The following is a 14,418-nucleotide window of genomic DNA, read 5'->3' as shown; positions in this document are numbered from 1 at the left end:
TACAATCAATTAATACCCATCAAAAATTTGGAATTTTCCTTGAACAGAATCCATATATAACTTTTACCAGATAATTAAATTTACAAGATAATTAGAGCAGATTCTTAGCAAAGTGGATTGAATTTATTGCAGCACATAATCTTAGTAAATTATATACTGTGTTGACCATGGTTTTTTATATTCGTGTTTAGCTTAGAGCTTAATAACAATTTTTAATCTTGATATATATTCAATTATTCACAATTATTCAAAATGCTATAAAATTATCATATTTATGGTGTTTTAATTCCTTATTTATTCATTTATCTTTTTTGTTTAGGTATCATCTTTAAAATGTGTAATAATAATTCAACTAAGGAATCTTCTCCCATAATAATATCTTTCTTTTTTCTTATTATTACCATTTTGTTCTTCTGTCTAGCATCTAATATGCTTACTTTGAGAACAAGCAGCTGCTCCTCTAGGTTGCATAAGGTGAAAAGAGATTAGAACTGTCTTTTCGGATAATGTCTAATGCTCTGGATTAAGAAGATGATGCTAATTTAAAAGCCTTAATGGGATGGTGCAACAGAATTAAACTTCAGAAATACACAAAATAACTTAAAACTATGACAAATGTAAACTATCAAACTCTAGCATTAGAATTATTTTAAATTCAATGAATATTCTTATTGGAATAGGGTTAGAAATATAATCTCCTTAATCTCCTGAAGTTTACCTGAAGAGGTCAAAGAGTTTCCATTTCTGTAAGCAAAATTAAAGGTAACTATTTTTCCTGATTTGTATTTTATCTAAAATACTACAAAGTCTACCACAGTTTGCATATAATGCTATGGTGTCACCATGGTGTAACCTTCCTCTCACCTGATATCATTTAGGCCACATTTTTGTCAAACTGGCATAAACATATTGACTCACATCTATTGAAATGTAGATTTTAATGCATCACTTAATATTCTAAGTTTAGAAGTTTAGATAACTTCTAAAAACCTTCTTACACATTGAAAACCAGCATTCTGGAATATAAATCTGACTAGAATTCTTCTTAGCATCTGGCATTTTATGTGCAGAAAGCTTTTCACATTGTCAGCTCTCATTCTAGTGCAGTATGATGCATTGGATAATGCCACATAAGACTCCTATTCCTCTATACATTCTGTTAACTCTTTTAATATATTTGTTTTAAATAAAAGCATACAAATAAATTTTCAGAAGCACTTTTCTCCAAACATATTTGCAATTTAGGAACAGTCTATCCATATATATATCAGAATTATCAGTATTTATTAATAACATATATTTCTGGCATCTAGTAATGTAAAAAGAAAGTAATTCACTCAACTATTCCAGGAAAGAGGGAAAGAGGAAGGGGAGGGGAGGGAAATGTTGTTTATAGAGGGTTCTCAATTTACAATCAAAATTGATCCCAAAATTTCTGTTGCTCAGTAAGACTGATGAGTTTTGTCCCATTTTACAACCTTTCTTGCCACAATTGTTAAATGAATCACTGCAGTTGTTAAGTTAATAACATGGTTGTTAAATGAATCTGGCTTCCCCATTGTCAGAAGGGGTGATCACATGACCCTTGAATATTGCAACCATCATAAATATGAATCCGTTACCAAGCATCTGAATTTTGGTCTGGTGACCTTGGGGATACAGCAATGGTTACAAGTCATTTTTTCAGTGCCATTGTAACTTCAGATGGTAACTAAATGAATGGTTGTAAGTCAAAGACTACCTGTATTTATTTACAAAATGTCTGCACGTTAGAAAGCCACTATCATGCAGTAGTCAGGGTGCTGGATTAAGACTATATCCAATCTCAAATCTATATTCAGTTATTTTCTCTTAGTTGCCAATCTACTTCAATAATTGTAGAAAAAAACTGGGAGACTATAGATGCCTCCTTGAGCTTGTAGAGAAAAGGCAGGGTATAAATCTAATAAATACAAATACATAATCTAGCTTTCTCATCAAAAGTATCTTTGCTGAAACCATTCTTGGACCATCAGTCTTTTTACAAAGTGTAACATCAAAGTACCAATGTAGAGCCTCAGAATAAAAACAAAATCAACATTGTTACTGTGGTTGGTGTGGGCTTGTTGCCCACTAAGAAAAATTTGATCAATTTTATAAGCTTTAATTCCTCTAGTCCATTTAAATCTATAACATTCGGATATGAAAAGAGAGCAGTTAAGAAAAACAGAATCATCTTGTTTTGTTTCTTTAAGATGTAAACTTTATAAGATTATATATATTTGCAACTGTTGTAGATGAAGCACTTCATTCTGAGAAAAAGAAAATACTGTTTAAACACAATGCCTGATGGTTGTTTTTTGATGTGTTATTAGTTATTTCCAAATAATACTTTAGTAAAATGAGAAATAAAATTGTATTCATCTTACCATTAATATCTGCAAATTTCTGAACATCAGCCAGAGTTTTCAACTCACTACGTGGGCATGCTGATACACAGAGAGCAATGGACTTGATCTTCCGACGTACTAAATCTACATTGCATGGCTCCAGAAAAAACACAAACCTTAAGGGAAAAAAGGCATATACATGTTGATTTAGATAAAGAACCTAAAACAGATTTTTCAATTTGTAGAAGTAAAAGCACTATATAGCATACCATTTATTTAATTTTATACTTCCACTTAAGATTACAGTGGTTTCTCTCTGTAATGATGATGGATGTTAAATATCTATATTTAGTATTATGGAATCACCACAAAGAAAACCATTAGCAACTCATGTGACATCTACTCACATGCAACATATGTCATTCTGAATAGTCAGCATGTTTTCTATTTACATCTGACTATACCATTCCTAAAATACATTTTTAGATAATGAACAAAAAGTTTGGTTGCCCATGTACAGTCTTAAATTGGCTATATTTTTGCTAAACATCTTGCATTTTCCTTTGAATGAATGCAATAAGAGCTAAATTCAGGGAACAAGTAATCAAGCATTGAAAGAAAGTCTGTTAAAGTATGTATTTATTTTATCTCATTCAGAAACATAGCAATATATCCACTGTTACAGATTAGTCCCAACATGTTAACTTCTGGAAGCTTCACAATTTCCACTTTTGAATATAATGCAATTTTACATCAAAGGCTGCAGAATAATCATACTATATTTTACTATCCCACCTGATTTACCAACTTTAACAAAGGTCATCCTGTACTGTCAAGTTACATCACTATCATGTACTTTGAGGCAGTTAAGGAACATTATTTTTTAAATGTAACCTTCACAACAAAAAAATTGTTTGTCTTTGTTCATAGGTTTTAAGAAAATAAGAGCCTACTGTATTCTGAATCTGATCTTTAAATTCATAATATATATAGTACTTTAATTATCATTCACAAGCTCTGAGGTGCTTCCGGGTTGAAAGGATTAGCTGGTGATATGACCATTACCCAGGGATGCCCAGTTGGGGGCTTCTGTCATATCCTTTGTTAAACAAATCTCTGCAGTTGTTAAGTTAATTAAGTGGCCATTAAACAAATCCAACTCCCCCTATTGACTTTGTTTGTTGGAAGCTGGCTGGGAAGATCGCAAATGGTGATCACATGATCCCAGGAGACCATAACTATTGTAAATACATGCCAGTGGCCAAATGCCAAAATTACGATCATACAAACATGGGGATGCTGTAAGGACTGGTCACTTTTTTCAGTGTCATTTTAATTTTGAACAGGCGTTAAACTAATAGTTGTAAATTGAGGACTACCTGTATTGTCCACAATTTATTTATAGAGTGAGGTTTTGGAGCTTGCAGATATGCTTAACACACAATTGAAAAGACTTCTTTCTTGTTTTTGTCTGAAAGGGGAACTCTGAAAAGCATTCCTGACAAAGGTGTTAAAAGCCAAGAATTTTTCTTTGGAAGCCATTTTGATGAATGGTTTGGGGTAGTGTAACAGTTGCAGGAAAGTAATTATTTAGCTGTGATCAGCACCATGAAGTAGTCCTCTAAGATGAAATAAGAGTTCCCGAACTGCTCACCTTAGAAACTTTTCCACTGGCAATTTTGCTATCCTCAACACATCTGGAAACCAAAAAAAACCAAGTGATCTCAATGCAGAAATGAGGGCTCTTAGGATCAGTGATATCACACCTGCATTTTTCTTGCTATTTCAGAATATAGTATGTTATATTGATTTATGCTATATACTGTAGAACTACACAGAAAGCACATGAAATAATCACAGGATGGTATGTTAGTTACTTTATCCACCCATTATTAGTATTAGTATTGCCATTAATGCCTGAAATATTATCTCTTCATCCGTCAACGAACCTTTTTGCATTTTCTTTTGACCTACTTTACAAAGGACCATAAAGGTTAGGATACGTATTTTCAAAGAATTCTCAAAAACAGCAAATAAAACTCACGGTCATAACTATTGTCTATTTCTTGCACAACATATAGAAAATAAGCAAGGTATTTAAGCAAATAGAAACAGAAAGAACGTTGCGGAAAATGACATAACACTGGCTTTCTTCATTTTAAGAAAATTAAAACTGAGCAAAGTCAAACATACTGTAAGATTAGATTTTAATAAGTACAGTAGGTAAGTACAATTGTCTGCAAACAATTCTCAAGAGGAGGAAAAAATAGAGGGCAGCTCAAAAAGTCAGTACGACTGCACAAGAAGTCAATATGGTTGCATTAGTGAAGTTTAGTGAAGATCAAAAAAAGAAAAAAAGACACATCCAGGAAAAGTAAAAAGTCAGGTCAGAAAAGAGTACAAACTCTAGAGATGTTTTCAGGGAAACAAATGCCCAGAATGAGTCAAGCAAAGAATGTTAACAGTAACAAAATACTGAGAAAGCTGCCTCAGTATTTGGCACTGAATGCAGCCCCTTGTTGTTCTGCCCCAATGCTTGCCCACCAGTGCCCCAGTGATCTGGTTTCCTGCCTTTACTATTTTAAAGTACAATCAACTGTAATAACACTCTCCTTATCCATGATTTAATTGTGGATGAGTGAGCCAACATTGTATGTATTATGCAGAGTAAACCTGTCTAAACAGAGGTAAGAGCCTTTCTACCCTTATGGCGATAAGGGAAGCAAAATGTAAGGTCTTCTGTTTTCTTTTTCTCTCATTGGACCAATAGAGTAGGTTGACAGCTGTTTTAGGTGACCAGGTCTTTTGGGGTAAAGGTATAACTATGGAAACATCTATGGGGTTGTTATAAAGGATCTTCTAGGTATCCCTCTGTGTGTGTCTAGAAACTGAGATGCCAAACTTGAAAATATTAAAAAAATATTGGGTTAAAATATTTTTAACATGTTTTCAAACTTTCCATAAAAATATAAAAGTTTTCCGTAAAAAAATTTCTATTTTTTATTTTGATATGAATAAACTACCTCATTATAATGAAAACCAGTTTGCTTCTACTATCCAATCCTTCACTAATGGACATTGCTTCTGCACTCAATAAACCTTAGCACTGGATTAAAATGATAAAGGCCATTGTGTGTCTTCCAGCTCACAGGTGTAAAGACAATACTCATACTTTTGATTTTTATTTTCAGCAGGCCTTGAAGAAACAGAAAAGACAAGGCAGATAAAATCTCAGCCTAAACTAAATGATTTGACTTCTGTTGATTAAGGCTATCAATGTATCATTAGACCAAGACACCCACACCCACACCCACCATTTATTAATTTGTTCATTAAGCATTTCACAAAAAATGAAATTTTAAGACAACAAAATATAGGAATTAATTGATGAGTTTGGATTTCTGCTCCATACGAACTGAATATTCTCCATGTAACAATAGCTCTTTGGGTGTACTTGGTTTAACTACAAAATATACCATTATATGATACAGGATATTATAACTGCTTGTTCAATGCGTTGTTTCTTACATCCTACAATGCATCTGTCACACTTTGAAATATAGAATGTTAGAATTCTATCTTGGCTCATGAATAGTATTGCTGTAATGTAGTGTAACTATTATTACATTCCACATTTTTTTTTTCATTTCCCTGAGATTGCCACACAAATTTCTCCATCTGTTCAGCAGCCAAGATAGCAGATGGTTTTAAGCACAGGTTCATGAATTGTACACATAATTATTTCATACCCCCTTCCTTTTTTCTCTAAATGTTTATTACAAATCTTTAGGTTTTTTAAAGGAATCTTTTACAGCCATATTAGGAAAAAAGCAAAATTATCTAAGATTTTTTTTTTCAAGAAACAGAAGTAGAAACAGGAGCAGAGGGAGCTAGAGGGGTTTAGACCAATTTGGTCCATATAACAAATGGATGAATAGAATGATAAAGACTTACTGTACTTTGAAATACAAGCCTCTTTTCCTTTTTGAAGATAAATAAAATCTCTTCTCATTGTCACCATAAATATCTGTTTAAAAAGTGTGAAATGGACATGCAGTTTTGTACTATGAATGCAGAGCAGCTAGCACTGTGGAATCTGTGAAGAATTTTCATTTCTTCTTTTGCTCTGAGGCGTGCACACAATGCAAATGCATTCAGAATACTAACTTGCCTTGTAGACTTTTTAAGGATGCACAAACTATTGTAAATGAGTAATACTGTTTTTCTTTGCATTTGTCTTTTACCATTGTGGGGTTTAGCATACCATATCTCCCTCTGTCTGTCACTACCATAAAATTATCACCTGCCATTTTTCTGTCCCCACTCCAAACCACCAACCTCTGCCCACCCCTACCCTTTCTCTGAGGGTCCATAATACACCAACCGTTCAATTAGCTTCATGGTCAGATGTTACAAGAGTACCTTTTCCAGGACTCCATAGCCTTCATTTTAATCAGCAGCCTATATTCTGTACGACACACATATCCATACCTCATCAAAAACTAGATGATACCACTCCTCCTAGTTGTGCCATACTGATCCAAGTAATCAGAGGTAAACAAAATAACAATTTTCATGGGGTAATATAAGCTGGTGTGCACTTTTCTCCCTCAACTCTCATGCAAGGGGGAATGGGAGACCACACAATAATCAACACCGTACCCCCCCCCCGTGTGTCCTGGAGGATGTTTCGATGAGAGGGACAGCTGGCTCGGCCTGGATTGGCTGCGGCGCTGGGCTCCCTTTCCGCCGGTGAGAGCGGCGGAGTGGGGGTGGCGACGGTGGCCGCAGCGGCGGCCCCCCTCCCGCCGGTGTGTTCTGGGGGGGCGTTGGGCGTGGGCGGTGGTCGTGCCGGCGGCAGCAGACGCCCCCTCCGCTGATGAAAGATGGCGGAGAGGGGCGACGATTACGACGGTGGCCATCGCGGCGCCCCCCCTTCCCCCTGAGTTTGGGGGGGCACCGGGAGGAGCAGTGCCGGAGAAATGCTGCGGGTCGGCTGTGCGCTGGAGGACCTGGTGAACCTGGAGAAGGAGAATGTGGAGCCTGGTGACCTTGAGCTCCGGGAGAGAACAACGTCGGGCAGTGGATCTGTCACCCAGGAACCTAGGGAGCTATTGATCGTCAACTTTAGTTGGGAAATTTGGTGACCTGTTTGTACCCAGCTTGGGGTGGGTTGGGGCGACGGTCGGCGGTGATTGTGATGGCCCGCTCCGTCGGTGAGAGGGACGGAGTGAGGCGGTAGTGATGGCCGTCGTGCCCCCCCCCCCGGACTGGGCTGGACTATGACTCTGGTTACCCATTGTCGACTTGCTGGTTCCCTTCTTGTGGACTGTCCGGTGAAATGTTTTATCTTCGACCCGGGACCGACGGCAAGAACATTTTGGACTGACAGGTGGAGCCTCTTGTGCCTGGCTGATGGACATCTTTTTGGTCTTTTGTTTGGTTCCTTGATACATCCTTCCCTAGCTGGCAGAACATCCTCGGGGGTTTTCATCTTGATACCCGAACTGTAGAAACCACCTTGGACTGGCCGGGGCACGACTCTCCGATCCCTGACTGCTATTTGGTTTTATGATATATTCACCCGCACAACTCTTGGGTCTGCGAGATGCTCCTCTCTCGCGGGCATGGCCCTCTATTTTATCAAGGGCCTACCTTAATGACGGGTTCTGGAACCCTGAGAGGTGGCATGCAGAAGAGGGGTTTGAGGAGTTTTTTTAACTAAATCTTTTAAGGGGCTTTTAGGGGGCGGGAGGGCTAGGGTGGAGGGGAGGGTGGGTGGGTGTGGGAGGGGGCCAGACCTTGCTAGAGCTCGCGTTAGGAAGATAGGTTCGGATAATTTAGGGGGGGTGACTGAAGCCCCTGGACAAGAGTATTATTCTATCGGTACGATTTATGGGAGGGGCAGATATGGCGGAAGGAGGGGACCATATCATGTTCAGGGAGTGCGCCCACGCTGTTTACAAGCGATTGCGTGCTCCGGTCCCGCTCCCTTTTCCCGTTCCCCGAGTGGTCAGATTCCTCAGGGCCGCGACCTTCGACTGATGTTATGCAACGCCAGGTCCGTTATTAAAAAGGCCCCCCTCATTTCAGATCTGATACAGGAGGGGGGTGCAGACCTGATGGGCGTTACTGAGACCTGGTTGGGCACAGAAGGGGGCGTTCCCCTCGTCGAGATGTGCCCACCGGGCTTCTGCGCATTTCATCATCGAGGGTTCAAGGCAGGGGTGGGGAGGTTGTGGTTATTATAAATGAGAGTTTGGATCCGAGGGAGGTCTCTGTCCCGCAGACAGCTGGCTGTGAGTCTCTCTTTGTGCGGTGGGGCCATGGAGTACAGATGGGTTTACTGGTCACGTACCTGGCTCCCTGCCACGTGACAGCAGCCCTGCCCGAGCTGCTCGACATGATAGCCGAGGCGGCAGTTGATACCCCCAGGCTTATGGTCATGGGGAATTTCAATCTGCCGTCAGTAGATGAGTCATCATCGTCAGCTTGGGAGTTCATGGCCTCCATGGCAGCCTTGGACCTGACCCAGTTAGTGAATGGTCCCACACACACTGGGGGACACACGCTGGACTTGATTTTTGTCTCGGGACAGTGGCTGAATGATCTGGGTGTGGGGGACTTAGTCACTACTCCCTTGCTGTGGACAGATCATTCTCTCCTTCACCTGGACTTTCGGACCGCAGACTCTCACCGCAGGGAGACGGAGCCAGTTCGTTGGTTCCGTCCCAGGCGCCTGATGGACCCGAGTAGGTTCCTGACGGAGCTTGGGCCATTTCCTGAGGAGCTGGCCCTCGGCTTGGCCGAGGAACTCGCTACCGCCTGGGAAAGGGCGGCAGCGGGGGCTTTGGATCGCATCTTGCCAATGCGGCCTCTGACCCGGCGCTGCTCTCGACCGGCTCCTTGGTTTACTGAGGAGCTGAGAGATGAAGCGCCGGAGAAGACGCCTAGAGAGCGCCTGGAGGGCCAGCCGCTCCGAATCTGACCTAACACTAGTACGGTCACATATTCAGACCTATCTAATGGCAATAAGGATGGCAAAGCAAGTATACTTGGCCGCCCTTATAGCATCGGCAGATAACCGCCCAGCCGCCTTGTTTAGAGCGACCCGCTCCCTTCTGTTTCAGCGGGCTCGGGAGGATCCCTTGCAAGGTCGGGCTGAGGAAGTTGGAAGTTATCTGCACGATAAAATCGCTCAGATCCGGGATGGGTTGGACACAGATTGGGTAGATCCGGACGGGATGACGCGGGCATGTCTTGAGAACATTGTTTGGGCTGAGTTTGATCCTGTGACTCCCGATGACATGGACAGGATACTGGAGAGGTTGAATGCCACCACATGTTTATTGGACCCGTGTCCCTCCTGGTTGGTACTGGCCACCCAGGAGGTTACACGAGGCTGGCTCCAGGAAATTATCAGTGCTTCTCTGAGGGAGTGAGTCTTCCCAGCCGCCTTGAAAGAGGCGGTGGTGAGGCCCCTCCTTAAGAAGCCTTCCTGGACCCAGCTATTTTGGCTAATTATCGTCCAGTCTCCAATCTTCGCTTTCTGGCAAAGGTTGTAGACAATGTGGTGGCTTGGCAACTCCCCCAGTACCTGGAGGAAACTGTTTATCTAGACCTGTGCCAGTCCGGCTTCAGGCCTGAGAACAGCACAGAGACGGCTTTGGTCGCGTTGGTTGATGATCTCTGGAGAGCATGGGACAGAGGTTGTTCCTCTGTTCTTGTCCTGTTAGATCTATCAGCGGCGTTCGATACCATCGACCATGGTATTCTGCTGCGGCGGTTGGAGGGCTTGGGGGTAGGAGGCACCCTTTTACGGTGGTTCTCCTCCTACCTCTCCGACCGCTCGCAGACGGTGTTGACAGGGGGGGCAGAGATCGACCCCTAGGCAACTCACTTGTGGGGTGCCGCAGGGGTCGATTCTCTCGCCCCTCTTGTTCAACATCTATATGAAGCCGCTGGGAGAGATCATCCATGGTTTCGGGGTGAGCTGTCAGCTGTATGCTGACGACACTCAATTGTACATCTCCACCCCGAACCACCACAACGAAGCCGTCGATGTGATGACTCAGTGTCTTGAGGCCGTTCGGGTCTGGATGGGGACGAACAGGCTCTGACTCAACCCATCCAAGACGGAGTGGCTGTGGATGCCGGCATCCCGGCACAGTCAGCTTACTCCATCCCTGACTGTGGGGGGCGAATCGTTAGCCTCCAGGGAATCGGTGCGCAATTTAGGCGTTCTCCTGGATGCACGGCTGTCTTTAGAAGACCATTTGACAGCCATCGCCAGGGGAGCTTTTCATCAGGTTCGCCTGATTCGCCAATTGCGCCCTTTCCTGGACCGGGACGCGTTATGCACGGTCACTCATGCCCTCGTCACTTCCCGTCTGGATTACTGCAATGCTCTCTACATGGGGCTCCCCTTGAGGAGCACCCGGAGGCTCCAACTGGTGCAGAATGCGGCCGCATGGGGGATTGAGGGAGCTCCTCGTAGCTCCCATGTAACTCCTCTCCTGTGCAGGCTGCATTGGTTGCCGGTGGTCTTCTGGGTGCGCTTCAAGGTGCTCCATGGCATTGGACCGGGATATTTACGGGACTGCCTGCTGCTGAGTTACCTCCCATTGTCCGATACGTCCAGTGCGCACCCACAGGGAGGGTCTTCTTAGGGTGTCGTCGGCTAGTCAATGTCGGCTGGCGGCCCCCAGTGGAAGGGCGTTCTCTGTGGGGGCCCCGGCTTTATGGAATGAGCTGCCGATGGGACTCCGTCTCCTCCCTGATCTCCGGACCTTTAAGCGCGAGCTCAAGACTTTCTTTTTTCACCAAGCAGGGCTGGCCTGATTGGTTTTAGTATGGGGGTTTTAGTGGGTTTTAATAGGGTTTTACCAAGGTTTTAGTTTTGATAAATTTTAGCTAATATTTTAAGTTACAGCGATTGAATCAGTTTTTTAAATTTGATATTTTATTTTAAATTTGTTGGGATTCTTGACGTTTTATTGGCTGTACACTGCCCTGAGTCTTCGGAAAAGGGCGGTATAAAAATATGAATGAATGAATAAATAAATAAATAAATAAATAAATAAATAAATAAACACTCATCCCTGAAAAAAAAGTCCAAACCAATTACAGTATCTCAAGGCCAGTCCAGGAATATTTCACTGTCATTGTCTTTCCCACAACCATGAAGAACGTAACACAGTTCCACTGACATCTCCACGCTACCAAATCCTCACCAGCTGAGCAACAGTACCTAGATAGTAGTTTAACCAATGCCAAACAGCTGGTTGTTGTTCCTGTTCTGTTATTGGTGCCACTACTGCTTTGGTGATCCCAGCAGGTTCACCTTTCCAATCAACTCAGAGACTACTCCAGAAGATCCATGTTTCATCCATTTTCATAGCCGCAAAGTGATAAAATATCATCCCAACTCAGTGATAACTCAGCTGTGATATCAGACTATCTTCTCCTGTACCATCACTTTCATAAACTCTTATTAACATGCTGCAAAAATCATTTGTGTGAGCACACATATCACCTCAGTGCCATATTTTTTTTTAAAAGGTGCCTGACTCTTTTTAAAAAGTGCCTATCCTCCCTTCTATTTCTTTTGTCATTATTATAACTGTTGATAAGTCACAATGTCATTCACTCATTATAATTCCAAGATACATGATTTAATGCCCCAGGGCACACAGCATCTGTATAGGTTGCAACTAAGTTCTAATTTTTAAAGTATTAGAAAAATAATATTCTGGCTCTGCTTTGATTTCAATCATCAATCTTTCTTTGGGCTTAATTTTCAATTAGTTGTCCCTTATATTTACAGTGGAAATATGCCTTAGTCATAATTAAATATAGTTCTCTAGAGGTCCACTTACACTTTAGATATTCAAAACTTCTCTGAATGCAAATAGTCTGACTTGCATCAGATGTACCTGGAATAATTTCTTAGGGAATCTAATGGCATGACAGTTTATGTAAAGATGTGAGAAACAGTGAATTTCAATATTTTCAAAAACAATTCCGATGATTCTTTTGGGTTGTGTAACATTAATATTGCTATAGCTTTAATAAAAAATATCTTTCTGCAAACAACAGGGCATCATCTTGTGAGCAGGTCAAACAAAAAAAGCACTCAAGTGTATTTGCATAAGAACTACAGTAACTTGTGTGAAAGCAGCAAAAAGATTCTAAATTTCAAATGATTCACAGGAATGGATGTTATTTGCACAAAAGTATGCACAAGCCTCCAAATATAGAAACGTCTGGGAAAGAAATTCCTTGACTAAAACAGTAGGGTCTAAACTTATAATAAAATGTTTTACTTATTGTTTACGTAATCTTGTGAACCAAAATTACAACATCAGACTAGAAACTGGACGACCATAATTTCTAGTCCTGCCTTATGCACAACGCCATCTGGGTGATCTTGGACTAATCACTTTCTCTCAGCTCAAAAAAGGAAGCTATGGCAAACCACTTCTGAAAAATCTTGCCAAGAAAACTGCAGCACTTATCCAAGTAGTCTCCAAGAATTAAGGGGGGAAAATTGAAATAGTAGTCCTTAGATTATATACTTACTTTTTTTCTGTAAGATCTAGGCCACTGTTGTCTATTCCCTCTATTTTTACATTCTTCTGTCCACAGATATTTCCGTAACTATCATATCCTGAAACCAATCTTGCAGCTGCTCCAGTAGCTATTGAAAAGCCACAAATAAAACCCTAGAAGAAATAAATTGAGAAACCTTTCAGTGCCATGCTCTAAGAGAAATGCCATTTTCAAAACTATGTCTTTCTGTTAGGTTGCCGTACAAAACTTTATTCCTTTTTCTATTCCAATTTCATTCTCTTTCCTTTGAAATACAATAATTTTTCTAAAAGTAAAAGCATGATTGCCCAAGAGAAAATACAAAAATCAAGTGTGTACATCATGATATGTATGAAATGCATGTTGTAAAATTAGCATCCAAGACAAATTCATACACTAGAACCATAGATACAATGGATTTATAAGTCCAGGTTATGACGTCATTATTTATGGCTTTGAAATTTGAGTATGTTTTTTGAATTAAAGTACTATACAGAAGCTCAGATGGCAACACTGACTAGAAGTGCATTTGATTAATCACATTTATGAATCTGATGCAAACCTTTATTGTTAATAAGGATCTGACTATTATTATCTATAAGGGATTCTATGCTGGAATAGAATTTATTTGAGATCTTTCCAATAAAAAACCACAGCAGAATATATCTGAAAGAAATAGGGCTGTTAGCTCATGCTACAGTAACTTAGATTGGGGCTACCAATTTATTCTTAATTTATTTAGTTATTTATTTTGCAAGACTGCCTGCTAGCTATGTGATTCGGGGTGGTGAACATATTGTGCTGAAACAATAGCAAAATCACCAACAAAAACTAAAACACAGGAGTGTTTTGTTGATGATTTTGCTGTTGTTTTAATATTCAGTGTATATATCATAAAAGTGGTCTAGCACCTATTTGATCTCAGAGGAGATGCTGTTCCACAAAGCAGTTATAATAACAAAGGGATGCTATTCTCTGCATAAAATGACACTTAACAAAAGCAATCCGAAGCTGTCTCCTCTGTTGGTCCTCATGGGATGGGCAGAAATAATTAGAGACACATGGTCTACAGAAAGTAAATCTTAAACCCAAATACTAACATACAGATAAGATATATTAATTTCACCAATGTGCTGAAAAGTGTCAATTTAATATTTTAACTTGACTGCTTAATATAGCACATATATAAAAATAAATGAACCTTCTGACAAGTTGTGAAATCATCATCCAGTTCCTGGGGGGGGGGGAAATGTTTCTTTAGATATGTCTTTTGTTACATACCATGCCAATGCAAAATAGAATGAACAGCAAAAGCCATGGGATATCTGTGCAGCTGCGATCCTCCAGAGGCTTCCACTCTCGTTTGGAACTCTGTAAGTTTGGAATTGAGACATGAAGAAAAAGGAATATGAAGGAATATTTTTTTTGTTTTGTATTTTAATGGTTATGAAAATCTGGA

At 40.6% G+C, this 14,418-nt stretch overlaps 1 protein-coding gene across 3 annotated transcripts in view; it reads right to left on the bottom strand.

Annotated features, from left to right (window-relative positions):
- The window catches only part of SLC44A1 (solute carrier family 44 member 1), a 98,626-nt gene that overhangs the window by 60,477 nt on the left and 23,731 nt on the right, over positions 1–14,418 (bottom strand). For all 3 annotated transcript variants that reach the window (XR_009153758.1, XM_058171855.1, XM_058171856.1), the window contains exons 2-4: positions 14,241–14,330; positions 12,951–13,093; positions 2,409–2,545 (exon numbers count right to left, since the gene is read on the bottom strand). Coding sequence is in view for 2 of the 3 variants with exons in the window: in XM_058171855.1 (XP_058027838.1) it covers positions 2,409–2,545; positions 12,951–13,093; positions 14,241–14,330 (370 nt within the window). In the remaining variant the exon portion in view is untranslated. The remainder of the gene's footprint in view (positions 1–2,408; positions 2,546–12,950; positions 13,094–14,240; positions 14,331–14,418) is intronic.

This window comes from Ahaetulla prasina, chromosome 2, assembly GCF_028640845.1.
Source record: "Ahaetulla prasina isolate Xishuangbanna chromosome 2, ASM2864084v1, whole genome shotgun sequence".
Classification (NCBI taxonomy): domain Eukaryota; kingdom Metazoa; phylum Chordata; class Lepidosauria; order Squamata; family Colubridae; genus Ahaetulla; species Ahaetulla prasina.
This window is presented reverse-complemented; position numbering and strand designations above follow the sequence as displayed.